The sequence below is a fragment of the Anguilla rostrata genome, chromosome 3 (assembly GCF_018555375.3).
Source record: "Anguilla rostrata isolate EN2019 chromosome 3, ASM1855537v3, whole genome shotgun sequence".
Lineage (NCBI taxonomy): Eukaryota > Metazoa > Chordata > Actinopteri > Anguilliformes > Anguillidae > Anguilla > Anguilla rostrata.
The window spans coordinates 61,457,013-61,475,365 of NC_057935.1; the positions used below are offsets into that span (position 1 = coordinate 61,457,013).

At 42.2% G+C, this 18,353-nt stretch overlaps 2 protein-coding genes across 2 annotated transcripts; both read left to right on the forward strand.

Annotated features, from left to right (window-relative positions):
• The first annotated feature begins 2,039 nt into the window (after window positions 1-2,039).
• On the forward strand, window positions 2,040-7,747 carry LOC135251547 (amino acid transporter heavy chain SLC3A2-like). The gene is made up of 9 exons (XM_064329105.1): window positions 2,040-2,190; window positions 2,946-3,181; window positions 3,370-3,560; window positions 4,108-4,281; window positions 4,443-4,537; window positions 4,707-4,849; window positions 5,467-5,779; window positions 6,546-6,614; window positions 6,771-7,747. The coding sequence occupies exons 2-9, from the start codon at window positions 2,979-2,981 to the stop codon at window positions 7,116-7,118; spliced, it is 1,536 nt and encodes a 511-aa protein (XP_064185175.1). The 5' UTR covers window positions 2,040-2,190; window positions 2,946-2,978; the 3' UTR covers window positions 7,119-7,747.
• A 1,584-nt stretch (window positions 7,748-9,331) lies between these two features.
• On the forward strand, window positions 9,332-16,678 carry calm3b (calmodulin 3b (phosphorylase kinase, delta)). Its single transcript, XM_064329106.1, has 6 exons — window positions 9,332-9,488; window positions 10,731-10,761; window positions 10,969-11,112; window positions 11,896-12,002; window positions 13,003-13,138; window positions 14,820-16,678. The coding sequence occupies exons 1-6, from the start codon at window positions 9,486-9,488 to the stop codon at window positions 14,846-14,848; spliced, it is 450 nt and encodes a 149-aa protein (XP_064185176.1). The 5' UTR covers window positions 9,332-9,485; the 3' UTR covers window positions 14,849-16,678.
• The last annotated feature ends 1,675 nt before the right edge of the window (window positions 16,679-18,353 follow it).

The window sequence follows — 18,353 nt, forward strand, 5'->3', positions numbered from 1 at the left end:
GATGTTTGCACTTACTGGCTCTATTATTCAGTGATCTTTGCTTGTTAAAAATCGGGGTTGACTTAATCCACCTTGGTTGTGATCATAATTTTCTCACTTTGTATATGTCTCTCTGCCTTCGCATGAGCATGCTGTACATATTGTGGAACTCAGTTTTGTTTCGTGTTTTTGTGGGCCCACTGAACCCATTTTTTGTAATCACAAAAAAAAATTCCAAAATATGTATAGCATACTTATATGGATGGGCAAAAAGGCATATATGAAGTGAGAAAGTAATTCTACTAATAAACATGTACAATGCAAACACCAGCATGTCATCGTAAACTGCTTCTTTCTAGTTCTGTTCTTTTTTGTACTTGTTTACACTGAAATTAGTTCATGGAGCTACTCCCACTGTCCCCCTTTCAATGGCCCAGCCCCCTAACTGTGATATAGTAAACAAGCAGTGCCCCACAGATTTTCCCCAGGCCGTTGGCTATTATTATGCACCATCAGGGGGTACACTGAGCTCTTCCATTTCCTGGAATGAAATTGAAGAAGGGGGAGGAGTGAGAGTGAGAGTATGTGTGTGTGAGAGAGACAGCGAGAGAGAGAGAGAGCAGCATCGGCTTTCAAAAACAACTTCACACATGCTCTGTACAAAATGTGTGTACCAGACAAGAGGGAGGGTTGAAAAGACAGGGAAGGGTGAAGAGGTCATACAAGACTTGCCTCCATTTGCATTTCACTTCATGCTTGTCTAAGACATTCATAGTCAAATATTTATTTATTTATTTCTTCACATTTTATAGCCCCGTACACTGATGTTTAAACCCATGTTGGTTTCGTTAACATTTTATCAAAGTTCGCAAAGTTGGCAGTGAAATGTGGTACATAATATAATTATAACATTGTGCATAGATGAGCTGAAAGGCCTGTTACTCAGGGTTAGAAGACATTGCTGTATTGAAATGTAATAGCCTATCAAGCTTTTCTGTCATCAATTCCCTGTAACGTTACACATGATTTACACATGATGCGAGCATAACACGCATCTGTATTTCACAGATGTTACTTAACCTCCAGTTTACAAATATGTTTACTTGCTTCCTTCCTCACTCCCTCCCATGTTCCCTCATTTCCCCTGCCTGTCTGTTCATGTCTGGCATCAGATTACATGTTCCCTAAACAGAACAGATATTTATTTATTTATTCATTTGGAGAATTTATTTATTCAAAACAAAGAATTTTCTTGGTTATACCAAAGGTGTCAAATAAATAAATAAATAACTAAATAAATAACTGTACTGTGAGCAACATAATCCTAAAATGAATGAATGAATGAATGAATCAATAAATAAATAAGATGAGGTAAGATAGTTTACAATGTCAAAATAACATTGAAACTACATGCAAATATAATTTGATTGCAGTATTTTACATCCTTATAGATGTAGTAGAATACAAGAGTTGATACCTTTATTTTGGAAAAAGCATTTCTGTGCCAAAGGTTATTCCTGCTGGGGCTAAGATACTGCAACTACAAAAACTGCTTAATCAGCTACATGTTCTTGACCTTTTATTATCGTGCGTCTAGTGTTTCATGGCAATCGTTTCTTGCAGCATTACTTTATTCAGACCACTTTGTAACAGTTATATGGTTTAGTTGCCGATTACTGGTGATATTTTAGTAAAACTCGATGATTGGATGGAGGATGGAACTCTAGTCGGAATTCTACCCCTTAACCCACCCCACCGATGTTTTTCTCACCCCCTCCTCAGTCGGAGAGAACACTGTGGTCTAAATCTTGAGCTTGTTTGTGACATTCCTGCCAATTCATGTGAAATCAGTTTAAAGAAGGGGGGCTTAAGGTGGACTTCTTTTAAGATTGATCGTTCTATGCTTAGTTAAATCTGTTCTCAGGTGTGGAAAAACACACTTTTAATACATGTGACATTCATAAGAAAACACTCGCTTCGTTTTCAAGATAATCTAAATTTGGAGTTCACATTAAATAGTTCACATGGGCTCGTTGCGTAGCTCCACCTTAATGTGGTCTGACGCTGTCGGATAAGCCAGCTTTAAAAGCAACTGAAACGCTTAGCTGTCATAAGATATACTGTCTACAGAGTGACTTACAAGGAATAGTGCACTGCAGACACCTAGCAAAACACCTTACAACTTTGACCGGAATAACGTTTGAAGAACAGGTGATTGATTTGTCTGTTGATGTTTGAAAAATGCATACTGCCAAATTATCTTAATTTAATTATTATGCGCAGTTATTTTCAGTGAAACTTTCATTGAAATTTGTAACGAAAAATGCTCTTGCTAACGTTTAACAACAATTCATTTGCTTACAGCTAGCTATCGATATATATTTTCGAACGATTTGCTCGTCATATGTCAGTTATTAGCAAAATTTAGAGTTGTTCGCTGACTTAGCTAGTTGACTAGACCATGAACTTGGTTCTTACTAACCATAAAAACGTACCATAGACTACATGATCGGTCAGTGTTACATTAAGGACTTCACGTTGAACTACTTTTTTTATGTACCGGCGTTAACTGTATAGTTTGACAGTGACACGTTGTAGTTGTTTAACTTCAGAGACGCCTTATTTAGTGTAACAAGCTATGTAAAGTAGCAAGCTAACTAACTATTAACGTTACAAAATCTGCCAGATGACCCCGCGCTTTTTCCTCTTTTTTTTTTTAACTTGCTAGCTACACTATGTAGCAAATCCATGTGAGAGCTGATGCAATCCTTCATGGAATTTGCGCTCTAGTCAGCACCTGTGACATGGCTTGCTACTCTGCCTAGACTAGCTACTGACAGCGACCTATAAAGTTTGACATTTACCAAGTTGATTAAGTTAGCTTGCCAGATTTTTTAAACACGTTTTATATAATATAACAAGCTTTTAATTATATAACATAGCCTATATGATCTTTATTTTTCTAGGTAAATTCGCAAGTAGCCAAAGTAAGCATAACGATGAGTAAAGATAGCGCAGTGGACATGAAGGACGTGGAGTTAAACGAGATGGACCTGGAGAAGCAGCCGATGACGGCTGGAGAGGTTGGAAGCGGAGGGACCGAGAAAAACGGCTGCGTCAAGGTGAAGGTCCCGGAGGAGGCTGATGTCAAATTCACTGGTCTTTCCAAAGAGGAACTAATGAAAGTCGCAGGGACTCCAGGGTAAGAAACTAACTGCCAATATTCTACAACATCTAAACAGTGTCAATGAAGGCATTTATGAATTAATCTATGGGCAAAGCATGCAACTGAACAAAAAGAGCGGGAGACTAGAGAACCTGTAACTAACCTCAGGCCAAACCAGAAAAATACCTTATTTCCTGACATTCCGCACATCCCTTCCCTCTTAGGTGGGTCCGCACGCGTTGGGTTCTACTGGTTTTGTTCTGGCTCGGCTGGCTTGGGATGCTGGCCGGAGCCATTGTCATCATTATCCAGGCTCCTCGGTGCAAACCTCTCCCCAAAATGGACTGGTGGAACGAGGGGCCCATTTACCAGGTCTGGGATGTGGAAGCATACGCTGGGGCAGCTGGCCTGGCAGGTAAAGATAATGAAGGAGGCTTAAGAGCATGTTAACCATGATAACCATGTCATTGTGTGTATAAAGTGCAATGGGAGACAGGAGCTAATGGAGTGTGGACATATTTGGGACTGAAAGGGTGGAAACGCAATTAGGGGAGATGGCCTCCAGATCACAGATGACTGTTCCACTCAGTGAGCAGTGAAATTCAGCACAAGTCCTCACATGCTTTTCATGTGATTACCTTTTGGCACAAGTAACTTGATGAACCAGCACAGTAGGGCTCTTTCTTTGCAGTTAATATGCCAGCATCCTGTATTCACCGCTTATGGGAGTTTTCCTGGCAGGCCATAATTTCTTCCATTATGTTGAGCCTTGGATTGAACCTACCGGCTGGGTCACAGTAACAGATTTTTAGATTTTATGACCTTGAATTTGTGGTGCACAACATTTTTATTTGGGTGGCGGGGGGCTTGCGTGCTGGGATGCTTGCTGTTAATTTGTGGAAATAATGGTGTCTGTTTTATTCAAACATTGTTCTCTCGCTCTCTCTCTTTCTCTCAATTAGGACTGGAGGAGAAATTGGACAGCCTGAGTCAGCTGAAGGTCAAGGGACTTGTGTTAGGACCTCTTCACACTGTCCAAGCAGACCAGCCAGAAACACTGGACTTTAAATCACTGGCCCCTGAGATGGGAACAGAGCAGCAGTTTGAGAACTTTGTGGGAAAGGCTCACAAGAAAGGTGAGCAGTTGTTTCTCCATGTCCTCTGCCTCGTCTTTGTTGTATTTTCTCTCTGTCTTTGCTCCCCCCCCCCCCATCAGCGCCATATTTGTCATTCTCAAATTGTGGTTCCAGTAAGTCAACATTGAGTAATTTTCTCTTTCTCTCCCTGCTGTTTGAAGGAATCTCAGTGGTACTGGATGTGACTCCCAACTACAGTGGAAACAAGCCCTGGTTTAATGCTGACGATGTTGCTGGGACTGCTGAGAAGCTCAAGGTATGGGTCGATAGGGAGGACTTCAACAATGACTAGGATGCAGTGCTATGTGATTATCATTAATGATGTTCGTAAGAATTCTTAAAAAGGGGGATTCTTACGGTTTTATGGAGCATGAAAATAATGAATGAATATATTAATGTCTTCCTTCCGCCTCTTCTCTGCACAGGAGGCCATACCGTACTGGATTCAGGTTGGAGTGGATGGGATTCAGGTGGCTGGATTTGAACAGGTCGTCAGTGAGGCTCCAGCCATGTGGGAAAATGTGAAGGAAATTGTGCAGGCCAACAGAACAGAGGGGGAAAAGAGCAGGTAATTATTTCTATTCATTTTCCTTGGCTGTTTCTACTACAAATAGTCTTTCCGTGTTGTGTGGAGTTTATTTTCTTTCATACGCCTTTTCTCCATTGCTCTTGCCAAAGGCGTGCAGATATCTCTTGGATACTTTCAATATTTTTTACAACTAATAATCTTGTCATTATGTAAACACTTATATGAGAGACTTGTGTTCTTGAGTGAATTGAGACCCTGAGTTCTGGCAGTCACAGGTATAGCTGATGGTGGTGAGAGCCACCCTGTGGTACATGGGAAATACTACATTTTCTTGAGCCATAATTTCTACCGAATTGTCCATGCCCCCTGGTGGAATATTTTACCCCTAAGTATTTGGCATGAATCATTTATGTTACATGAGAAATTAGTAAAATGTTAACAAATATATTGTTTAAAGGACGTACATGATTATAATCAAGTATTTTCAAGTCCTAAAAATATATTTCACAGAATCCTTATCCTTCTTGTTTGCAGTCATGTGACTATTACTGGGGCCCATTTACCTTTATAAAGCTGGATATTTCTGGCCTGCTGCTTCTCAAAGAGAGGGGAATTTGGAGTTTTCTGAAAGGCTCTTCCTGTCTGTGCTTGTGCAGGGCTGTGATAGGGGTGACAGAGAAGACTTCGGCCATAGACGTGGCGGCCCTGCTGGAGGGCTCTGGCGTGGACCTGCTGCTCTCTGGCGTTCTGAAGCCCGGGCAGGCTGGCAGCGTGCGGGCAGAGGCCATCCAGCAGCTCTACGGCTCGCACAACCAGACCAGCCTGGGCTGGAGCCTGGGCAGCAGGACCGAGGGGCATCTGGCCTCCCTCGTCGGGTCCAAACTGGTCCGGCTGTACCAGCTGCTCCTCTTCACCCTGCCAGGAACTCCGGTCTTCAGCTATGGAGATGAGATCGGCCTTGTGGGACAGGTAAGGCCTCCCAGTGTGTGTCTGTCTAGCCTTTCCAGCTCAAACAGGAAGCTGCTGTTCGCACCGCCTAAAATACACACGTCTCACTCACTCACTTCACCAGCAGCGCATATGCTGTATTTAAAACTGTACCCTCAATCCCGTGTGCTACTTGAAGCACTGCATTCTCCGGTTCCCTCCATTTTGTTGTAGGTTTATATATCTACAACTAAGATACATATAACTTACCTATTAATAGCTACTATTGGTTTTGACTAATGACTCTGTATCAGCTTTCTGTGATGTGAAGTCTTTTTGTATGCAATTATGTTAAGTCACTCTGAATGTACTGTATGGACAAATTTTTTGATATGGAAAACGTAATGCAAATGTTGAGGGTAGAGTTGTGGTAGAGTAATGCAAAGCAGCGTGAGCACTCACAAAGGAGGATTTACCATTCACATGCATTCTTAATAGGGGAATGGAAATCTGCCTTGAGCAAGATACTCTTCTGTTCAGCGCCTGATCCATAGTCCCACATTATGAGCAATTACCAGAGATTAGTCAGATCAGTCTGGAATGCAGCAGAAGCTAGGGGAGGGAGGGGGAAACAGTAAGTGGGAACAAACTAAGTCATTGGTTTTAACTCTTAGCCACTGGCAGGACCTGATAGCTCTGTACATTAATTGGTTCACATGGCATTGCTCACCATTATGGCAACTCTGTAAAAGGTGAAGTCCCTGAGGGAATTATTTAACGAAGTGTGCTACCTGTCCCTGTCCAACAGAATACACCATACCCTAAGATGCTTTGGGACCCAGCTGAGCCTGTAGAAGAGAAGAACGAGACCTTAAAGGTAAAAGCTTTCCATTTCTAGTCCACCTTGCAAACAGAAATGACTTATTTTTAGTTTTTAGGTTGTATTTTTTTGCCCCATGGAATGCCTGGTGCCATTTAGTTTGTAGATCCTGTGGGTTAATGCCTTTGCTTCTGTCTTTGGTCTCTCCCTCAGAGCGAAAGAGAGCAGAGGCTGTCCTGCCGGTCCTTCTTTAAGACCTTGAGTGACCTGCGTGGGAAGGAACGCTCCCTCCTGCACGGGGACTTCCTGCCGCTCCACAACGACACCACCTCCTTGGCCTTCTTGCGCCAGTGGGACCAGAGCGAACGTTTCATAGCTGCCGTCAACTGGGGTACTGGGCCCGCCACGCTGCGTCTGGTCAGTTCAGACCTGCCAGCCGAAGCCACAGTGAAGCTCAGCACAGATCCCGACAAACTTGTTCCAGAAAGTTCCGTGAACCTGGACCAGCTGGTCCTGGAGGGCCAGCAGGGCGTGCTACTGCAGTTCCCCTTCGCTGCCTAGCCAGTGGACTGAACAACATGTGGGCGGTGGCAGAAGGGGGGGGGGGGGGTTCCGTTTCTTTTTTTCTTCCAGGCACTGATATCCTTAGAATTTGCTGTGTTTCCTCATTTGAACAAATGCTATGCTCTCCCAGAAGACTGAATTCTCATGATAGGATATTTATGACTGTGGCAGATGCGGCTGTGCCTGCATCTGTACACTCCGGAGACCACACATTTACTTTTTAGGTCAAATACAGAAGCCAACATGCCTTTCTCCCTTACCTTAAAGCCACTAGTCCTCCCCTGATGTTTCGATACATTCCAGACAAAATAAAAAAGGTAGTTACTACAGAATTTTCTACTGTGTCATTTTATAGTTAAAATTCATTTTTAAATAGCGAAAGATTTTCTCTGGAGCTCAACAAGTACAACTTGTGTTGTTAAAAAAATGTATGTTTAGGAACTACTCTACTCAAAACAGTGAATAGTCTTCAAGAACTTAAATGAGAAGCTATGTTGTGAAGTGTTTTGTAACTATTGTTTCATACAGAAAAAAAATGTTTTTCCAACAAAACTGCATTGTTTCCTTAGCATTGATATGAAACCAAAAAAGTTCAGAAAAGCAAAAATAAAAGGCATGAAAATCTGGCCGTGTTGTATGTCTGTGTATGTGTGCTTTCCTTAAATGTGTCAAGTACACGGGACCTGAAGCTGATCCCTTTAGCCTTCTATATTATATCCTCCTCTCCCATTCGCCTCACCTGCAAGCACATCTGAGCCTCTTACCTGTCCAATATCATGTATCTGTCGGTGATCTTCATTTAGGCTAATGAATAATGCATTCCATGGCTCATTCAGCAGGGTATTTTAGCACCTATTAAACATTCATTCATTGAAACTGAAAGCCGGGCCACCTGCCATGGGCAGATGGAGGAGGGGGCACTGCGTACACCCAGCTAGAATGGTAGATCAGCCAATGATGAGACATATCAAGAGGAGGTTGTAGGTCTTGTTTTTGTGTAAGGTTGCCATATATTATTAGAGGAGCACGACTAGTGTGAGCTGTTGCTTATCATACGTGCATTTTAAGTGATCAGTAATAAAGCAGGCAAGTTGTCTGATTTGCCAGCTGTTACATGTGAGAATAAACAAGCATTTTGACCAAATACCCCACCACTTCACTTTAAACATTACGAAGACACATTCCTAATTGGTTTCTTGAGAAGTTTATTTTTTTCTTTTTAGTAGACAGTACAGACAGGACTAAACACAAACAGCTCCAGTGGCAAGTGAATGTTAATTCTGGTAACTCTTCACTGCATGTAGCTGTAGGCTGGTATATTCTGGTCCTTTCTCCATAAACATGACTCACTGATGACAGGTGACAACCCCTTCAAGCAGGGGTAAAGCATCCACGTAAAGCTGTGTAGTGAATCTGTTTTGTCATTCAAATTCTAGGAATTAAAACTGAATGAGGTCAGTGAATAGAACAGTAAAGCGACAGGACCACACAGTGCATTAGTTCACAATACTGCCCAGTACGGATAAAATTGGCTGGTTGGTCAAATGCAGTTTCTGACATCCATTCTGCATTGTTGAAATACAAAATGACCATGGTGAGACAGAATGATGATTACATTTGAGTACAGTCACATGTTATCACTCGACGGTGTATCTAATCCTCCCTCCCTTAAAAATTTAGAAAATAAAAAAAAATCCCTAATTTCTATCATGATTTCTCGCCATCCAGGACTCCCTGACGCATTGCAGGTGGCCGAAAACCAATCAAGAGATACTTCCTGGGTCATCCGTTCCACGGTGTCACTATGTATAAAGTCCGTCATACCCTTACGTTTTAACGCGAGCGGACCGTTTTCATTTATTAATGCTAGTAACACATATACCACAAATAATCTACAAAACCTAAACATATGTACATTGTTGCATTTAAAAATTAAACATAAGAAACCAGATGTACTTTTAAGCGGTGGATTATTTAGGGAAACTAATACGGAGTAGCTAAAATAGCTAATTATTATACCTCATATTAATAAAAGATAACTAATCTATGGATAAAAAAAAATCTTACATCTACCTAACACTGCATTTTTAAAGATCAATAACATCCAGCAAATAGCCAGCTAGCCAATAGGCTATGTAGTTTTACATTGGACTGCACTATTTCTTGTCGTTTTTTATTTCTGCCTTTTAGCGCAGAAACACCATAGCGACAGTGAGGTTGTCAGGGTGTGCGACGTTCTGCTTGAAGCCGAAGAGCACAGGCGGAGTGTTACGCTAGTACGGGGAAGCACATCGTTGTGAGGCGCGGTGGGACTCAACGAGAATCCGAATCATTTTTAATTGATACTGAAATCTGTAATATAAAATGGTAAGCGCAATCTGTTAAAAATATTTGTTTCTAAACGCATGATACTGAAATACGATAGACTATAGATTAACCCACACCTAAAGTATGATTAGGTAGCATGATCTGGAAACACCGGGTAGAATAACGTTAGCTAGTGGTGCACAGACGTAGACTAATATAGCTAGCTAACATTTGTCTTGCTAAATACGATGGGTATTTCAGTGAAAAATATGGATTATTCATAGTAGTTGCATTGTGCTTTCATGCAATTAATTTAATCGTTGCTATACTAAACATACTGAACTGAACATAAAATTAGTAGCGTTATGTTTATGTTTCCATCAGAACTAAGTTAACGTTGGCTTGTTGGCCAAGCGTTATTGGCTAGCTTCAGGTATTGCCTGTCATAAAGCTATCATTAAAAGTACGCAATACGAGTAACTCGTTGCTAATTGTAGCAGATTTAGACTGATTGGTGGATACGTTCCCCACGAATGGAGTTACTGTACATATGCTTAGCTAGCTGTGTAGCGGGCTATTGAGATATTATCTATTTATTGCATTTTTGTTCGCTAGCTAGCTAGTTAGCAGTAGCAGCGCCTGGCACTGTCTATATTGGCGCGGTACTTAGCTTGGTCGTTTAGCTGTATGTTTGCATTACCATGGGGTATTGTCCGAGGTACATCGTCGTTAACCAGCAGTTGATGTGGTTGGCCGTAGAAACTAGATAATATTGCGGTGTTCTATAACATAGCGATGGTGTAACGTAATAACTGCAGCCTCATTCCATAAACGGTGTTAACCAATATGATCACGCGTGTTTGGATAATACGTTACCCCCACCATAATTACTGTGCGTTTATTGTGATATGTGTGCCAGTTCTATAATTTCAATAAGAAGTAGGACTGCGTCCATACATTATTAAAAAAGATTATTCCCCATATAATCGAGTAATCAATCAAATCAAATCAGTTTCTTTTTAAACAGAACTGAAGTTTGACAATGATCTGAACAAAACCGACAGGTTGTCAGTGACAACCTTTCAGCTCTGACAATTACTTTTATTATGAAGTAAGTTCTATTGGATGTCCACTCACCCCCAACACATTAAAACAATTTGGTTCCGATAAGCAAACCATTTATATCAGGCAATTTCTTCATACACTGCCAGGCTTATAGAACGATCTCATATGTGTATCCTTGATTTCAAATGAAAAAGATTCAGCAAGCTACTGCAGAAACATTTTCCATTTCTGTTTCAGGCTGACCAGCTGACCGAGGAACAGATTGCTGGTGAGTCCCCGTATATTTATTTACCTTTCCAGTCCTGTGAGTTATGCTGATGCACTGCCAAATTATTGTTACTGTATGTAATGTATTCTCTTATACTGTGTCTCACTCATTGAAAAGAAAGGTCAGATCAGCTGCAACGTAAGGAGAATGCAGAGCAGGGTTGTGCAGGGTGGAGTCCCCTGATTGGTTGTAATTTGGATTTGCCAGAGTTCAAGGAGGCGTTCTCGCTCTTCGACAAGGACGGCGACGGTACCATCACCACCAAGGAGCTGGGCACAGTGATGCGCTCGCTGGGCCAGAACCCCACCGAGGCCGAGCTGCAGGACATGATCAACGAGGTCGATGCCGACGGTGAGCCACTCAAACACGCGCGTGTATACACCAGGCCCAAAGCACAGTAAATCATTTACATTTCCACGGCACCCCCAAAATGACATAGGCAGTTTGCAACACCTTACACTTGTGTTTGCAAGTGAAAGAAACTGCTCTTGATATGAATCGGCGGTAAAGCTGTGTTAAAGACAGAAATAGATGAACATGACAATATATTAAATCTTGCCTCTGCCAACAATGTATATTTTGTATAACAATTATATATTTTGCAAATTTTCCCTAGCCAGTGGGCCTGTCATTTGAAATAACTAGTGACTTCTTCGCTAATTTAGTCCAGTGGCTAATGCGACAGCCTCTCCCACTTGAGATTGGGATTTGAACAAATGTAATTGTTAAGTAAGTTAAGTTGCGATGAGAGATCAGTTAGATAGAGGTTGAACATGTGGATGGCCAAGTTCAGACAAGTTCTAATATTTGCAGTATGAGCTTACAGATGCTCCATAATTAATTCAAATCAGTTTTTTTTAAATCACAGTATGATTTATTAGTTTTATCAGAACTTCATACATTTTTAACATAACTTACATTTTAAGGCACGCCTAGAGAGACCAGCACCTAGTTTGAAAAATGCTTGTACACACCCTAAAATTAAAAAGAGCGGTTGAGGCACTAGAATGATCATTGGACTGATGCCATAGCAACGGTGACTTCAGTTTGGGCGAGGCGGAGGCCACAGTCAGAAGGCGGGCACACAGTCTCGAACGTGAGCCGCCACTCAAACCTTCTGCTTCTGGCACACAGGAAACGGAACCATCGACTTCCCAGAGTTCCTGACTATGATGGCTAGGAAGATGAAGGACACGGACAGCGAGGAAGAGATCCGAGAGGCCTTCAGAGTCTTCGACAAGGTGAAGAAGAAGAAGCCTGTTTGGCCCTTGGGGAAAAGCCCTGGGCTGACTAGGAGCATGGTTGTCTGCAATTCATGGAACATTGTCTATTCAATTAAATTCAATTTTATTTGTATGGCAGTTTTTTTACAGAGAACATTCACAAAAACGCTGTACATAGTAGCATAGCAAAAGGAGCAAACAAAAAAATTTTGTTCCTCACATTTTCCCTAATGTAGAACAGACAATGTAACTGAGATTGCCAACGTTGGTCAGTAAACTAAAAAATGATATAAACAAAAGAACAATTTTAGTTGCCAAAATTCTATGTTTTGGATTTGGATGTGTGTTTCAGTAATCTCTGTATTTGTTGGGTTGACATTAGCCATGTTGGTGCTATCTTCCTGAGGTTATGTTTACACTTCTTCTGACCTTTTGCAGTGTTTCCCACACGTTGAGAATTTATTTGTGGTGGTTGAGAACGTACGTGTGTGTGTTTGGGGGTGGCGCCAAAAAATGCATTTCTGAGGAGTGTTTGTACTTTTTATTAAATTGATTTGTAACTATTAAGAGGTTATAAAATGGTGTTGCTACAACAGTTCACATTTTCAACAGCACCCTTTTTATTTATTTTTTATTTTAGTTTTTACTTTCCTTGCGTCTCCAGATGAAAATGATATCTGTACAGCACATGTCCTCTGCCCTGTTGCTTAGAGCAGAGGACATGTTCTTTTTAGGAAACGATCCATAACAACGGCTAAATTTTACAGATTTTGAAAAACTTCAAATATGTTTGTTACCTGTAGAACCCACACTAATCATAGGATTCAGTTGAATGGGTATTTTCATGACCCAAACCCTCATCTCCATTTTTCGTTTTCTTCATTAGAGTTCAAAATGCACTTCTCGTGTCTAGTTAACTGAATGCTTAAGGGTGACATTTTGGGGAGGGGAATGTGTGCGCGCCGCTGATCTTGCCCGTTGCCCGGGGTAACCCACCTCCTCTCGCCCTGCTCTTCAGGATGGTAATGGCTACATCAGTGCGGCGGAGCTGCGGCACGTGATGACCAACCTGGGGGAGAAGCTGACGGACGAGGAGGTTGACGAGATGATCCGGGAGGCCGACATCGACGGTGACGGACAGGTCAACTACGAAGGTCAGTGCTCTTGTCCCCAGTGCTCGTCTACTTCGCTCCTGAAAGGCTTTTCCTTACAGGGTAGGGCAGAGGTCTTCATTCCTGGCCCTGGCGGGCCGCTGGGTCTGCTGGTTCTACTGGTTTTTGTTGTTACCTGGCGTTTAATAGATAAATGAAAGCAGTTGATTACGGTTAACTCGCCTTGCCTGGTTTCTTGGATCTGAATTGGTTGCTGATATTAAGGCAAAAACAAAAATAAGCAGACCCAGCGGCCTGCCAGGACCAGGATTGAAGATCACTGGAGTAGGGACATTCATTTTCATTAAAAACCAGCTGTAGTTTGCTGGTTGGCAGTACATTGGAAAAAGGTTTCCCCAGAAAATATATGCCTTCATACCTCATACTCGGTTGAAAACAATTCATCCTTTGTCTTTGTGTTCAGTTGCAACACTAGAATGTCATCATTCTGGTTGGTGACTGTGGAGATGCTCTTTATTATTTCACGCCAAACCTGACCTGTACAGTTCTGCTGGCTGTGCAGTCGGTGGTATTTATTTGCTTAGCAGAGGCATTCTTGTCGTTTGTGGATTACAGATCATTGTCCACAAATCTGTTTGAAAGCCAAACAGTCTGTTCAGGGCGGGGCTGAAGTTTTCACAACATTAGATGGGTTTGTGTGGGCACAATAGTGCCTGAGGCTGCAGCTCTCATTAATAAGGGTGGTACAGCTGTGAACCTGGAAGGACACCCATGGATGTGTTATTACTCCACCTTCGTTCAGATGGAATATTTCAGAGCTAAGTCGGGTTCATCTTTCAGCTCCTCCAGCAACTGTGCTTTAAAACTCATGGCCAGCCTCGTGCACAGTCGTTTTCATGATCAGCCTCTCGGGTGGGGGGAAAATGGGACAGCTGATTTCAGTAGAAAATCTGACCCTCCCCTTCTTTTATCTGGACAGTATTTTGCTGGGATTTCCATCCACCCCATTGGCCAGAGAGCTCTCCAGCAGCATGCCGGGCGCATGAGATGCAGCGCTGAGCTGAGCTGGGGTGGGGTGGAAGGGACTCGCTAGCCATAATGAAGCCGTCACGGCCTCTCGCTGCTCTCCTGCTGCCGCGGCCGTTCTCTCCCGTGGTCAGCGGCGTAAATGGCCCGGACCAGACCACGGCGGTCTCCCGCCGGACCGGTGGCCGGGGCGCTGTGGGTCCTCACCGGGACGCGCCTCTCGTTTAAATCGCTTGATGAGAGCCGAGGGTCACTGTTTCTTCCCAGGACGTTGAATGTGGAGGTTCCTCAATTCAATTCAAAGGGCCACGGAGACCGTGTGCTGCATTGCAAAGAGCGTGTAACGTCTCTGTGTGCAAATTCAGCATTAGCCTCATGCTAATTCATGGTATTAGAAAGCCTCATCATGATTCTGCAGAAGGTGCAGGTGGATTTGAGCTGCATTGGTGTTCTTTTGAGAAATGCGGACAGGAATTTTTTCCTCCATGACTTAAGATGTTGAGGTATGGGGTGAATGACCACTTCATTATTCTGTTTTTTAAGGGTCTTCTATGTCATTGTTTGCTCAGCCTCACCTTGTGCAGGGGTGTTTTTTAAGTGCCGTTATGTGGCATTCCTTTACTTTATGCAGTACAAAATATACAAAGTGTACACCGAAAGCGCGTTTTGTTAAATCTGTGGCCTTGTTTTCTTCCAGAGTTTGTACAGATGATGACTGCAAAATGAACGCGCACAGAAAGGACCACTCCAGGACAAACACTGGGCTATTCCTCCTCACCGTCAGCATCCAACAAGCATTCAGACCCTTCTCTTCTTTTTGCATCTGCCCATTTTTCCTTCTTTCCATCCCTCAGATCCTCCTGCTGCAGTTTATATGGATTGTTTTCATTTTTCTCTGTCTCCCTCCCTCTTTCATTCCTTACATCCATTCATTGTCCCTTTCATCATAGAATAATATGTACGTATACAATACAAATCAAAGAATATAAAGGACAGATGACCAAACAATTAAACAATATTTTTAAAAGTTATAAAGAGAAAGCAAATGGACAAGAGAACTGCATGCTTATTTTATTACTTTTTGAATGACGTGTTTGTAAATGTTAATTCTTTCTGTCCAGCTTGCCCTCCTGTTTCTAATTTGCCACCGCCAAAGGGCCTGCTTGAGCTCTCTTTGCAGTGAGGTCAGGAGTTTTTTTTTATTTTCGATTTTTTATTAAACGAAACCCTTAGTAACCGATTGGCACAGAAATGCACTGACCCCCGCCCCCAGCTGCTGCTTACTATCCAAAATCAACAGCCATTCCAACAACCTCCCTCGTTCCATTCTGATTCTGAAAGGATCCCATTCGCTACTGGAAGATGACAGCAGTGGAAAATGTTTTGGACAAAAAGCAAGATGCTTCACACCTTGTGCGTGCATGCAGTGCTTATATTTGTGCGTGGAGCCGAGCAAATATTTAGTTGTAGTGTAGTGATTTTGACCTGAACTGCAGTTATAACCACTAAATTCGCTGGGTTTGGAGTGCCATCCTTTAACTGGAGATTTTAGACTAGGGAGGGAAGAGGCAGGAAACTCGAAGCACCTCTACTCTGAAAGGCGGAGGTTGAGTCAGCAGCACAGATGATGGCTTCTTTACCGGTAGTAGCATTTTTAGTCATTCAGCGTTGAGTGGTGGCACACAGCAGATGTGATCCAAAGAAATTATTGTTTCTTTGGAGCAAGTAATTTCAACTCCCCCCTTCTACTTGAAACTCAAGCTCTTTAAGGCCATCTGGAGGTAAAATTTGTGGGCTCAGGCTTTTAAACGCTTCAGTTAAAATTAGTTTTCAGCATTCCTTGTTTGCCAGTTGAGGAATCATTCCAGCTGAATCAATTTTGATGGAAAGGCTATCCAATAATGAATATACTTGTTTACGTAGATTGATTTTTCTTGCATGGACCAAAGAACCAGTCATCGCTTTGATTAAAAAATGGAAAAAGCAGAGCCTTTAAAATTGAAATACACCCTTTTGACTATACCCTACGGTGTTCTGAACATCAGTCGATTTCTCGCATTGTAAACGGACAATCTTCTTCCGTATTCAAATTTGATTAAAAGTTTTTTTTGGTTGAAAAACATCAGTTTTGTAAGGGAAAATGTTAGTGAGTAATAATAGTTTTTTGACTTGTGAAAGTGACTGAATCATTCCTCGTGAACGTGTGTGATCACTGATGCATGAAGTGGTGAACGACGTCTTAAAGAATGCTGCATATAGTATTTCAGCCAACCGAGCTGAACATTGGGCTGTAGAGATCTGCTGTGTTGCATTGCATAGCCTGGCTGCCTTCACACTCTAATATACTGGCGTTTTCTCCATTTTCTTTTCACTCGTGGTGAATTGACTTTTTTTTTTTTGTAACCGATTCTGTTTTTTTTTCCAGTTTGTTTTGAAAAGATGTAGGGTTCCCAGCTGTTCCTGCTCTTGACCTTAGTCGTAGGAGGATATTGCATTCCATTGCGGACTTCTTGTTGGTTGTCTTGCTTATTAAACTCTTGGACCAAGTGTTTCTAACCGATGACTCCTGTATTTTTTTTTGTATTTTCCTGTCAGGTTTTTTGCACACTTGTAGAATGTAAAAATCCTTAGAAAAATTGATGCCTGAAAAACATTTTAATATTGGAAAAAGTGCCAGTCTCACAATTAACCGGATGTACCCTTGAAGTGAATGTACAATTAATGGCCTTCAGGCCTTTGCAAATGTGAATGCTTTGCGAGGATTTTGTCCTTTAACCAGTTTCGCAATGCAATATCAAGTCAGTAGCAGGTCGTATTTCCAACCCAAAGCAATTGATTGCTCTCCTGCCTGAATCCATCAACATACATTTGTTTTGTATGATTGCTATTTACAGTCAATTTGTCACAGTACTTCAGCATGAAACGCAGAGGGAACTGAAAAACCGGGGAAAAACTCATTTTGGCCGATGTGCCAGTGTCCCTGGCCCCTTGAACGACGATCAGGTTGGAGCTGCTGGCTTACCCTGATAAGGCAGAGCTCCAGTATATGGATCAGTCCCACGGCCTGGTACTGGATCCAGCCCGTGCCTGCGCTGACCGGGCTGCAGCCCCACGCGAGGCTCGCTTGTCTCTCGGATCCCCCAGGAACGACAGGGTTTCAGTCAGCGAGGACGGCCCACCGTGTGCCTGTGGAGGCCAGCGAGAACCCGAAAATGTTCCGATACAGGAAAAATAGTTCAGTAAAAAGTGTTCTGGGTCGCGTTGAAATTGTTAACCCGTAGAATCACGGTTTAAACCTCAGTCAACTCACCGTGCGAACGTGGGTTCGATTCCTCGCCATGGTGCTTTCTGTGCTGTGATGCCATCACCAACTTTTTCCAAATCCGAATAAAATGGTAAAACTGCTTGAGGAGGATAGACTATATGCTCTCATCCTAAAAAAGTAATAGCTATGCAGGTTAGTATGTACATGTTTTGATTTCATTCACGTAATATCTAGTGTATAAGCTTCAGGTTAATATTTAGTAGTAATTGTGTAACATATGAAGTATGGCATGCTTGGGAGACCTATTCAACAAACAGTCCTCTCAAGATATGAAGAGTCACTGACAAAATGTTATTTTCTATTGATTATACATGTCATTCTACTGGGTATATTGTTCCAAAAAGGCATGCAGTTTTTACACTAAATTCAGAAAATAATTATATAGTGCATGGAAAAACAAGGTGTCAAGTCTCTTCAGCATCACATTCTTCACTCTGCAATGTACAGTTTCCTTTGTCCTTAACGTCACTGGGCAATTTATATCTGACGAGACAATGAGTAATTCACTGACAATAAATTCAGATGATACAGTCACACTAAAAATGGAAGCATTACACATTGTTTTACAACGCACCTTTAAAAACAATCATACATTCACCGAAGTGTCAAATAGCATTCAGTTCAGCTAAGGTTGGAAAATGTTACTGTTTTAGTTTGTAGTTGATTTATTCCAAGACCTAGGACGTGTTGACTCAAAACTGTTCTTCCCAGCTTACTTCTGCAGCTCTGAAAAGCACAGCGGAGGTGTTAGCTGAGAAGATAGCACTGAGAGCCTCAAGGGTATTCAGGGAAGGGGGCTGTCAGACTGCGGTCCTAGAGGGCCACATTGTCTGCTGGCTTTTGGTGTGTTTCTAGACTTGTGATTCATTTAAGTAATTGATTGGCTGAAGAGTTCACACATCCTGT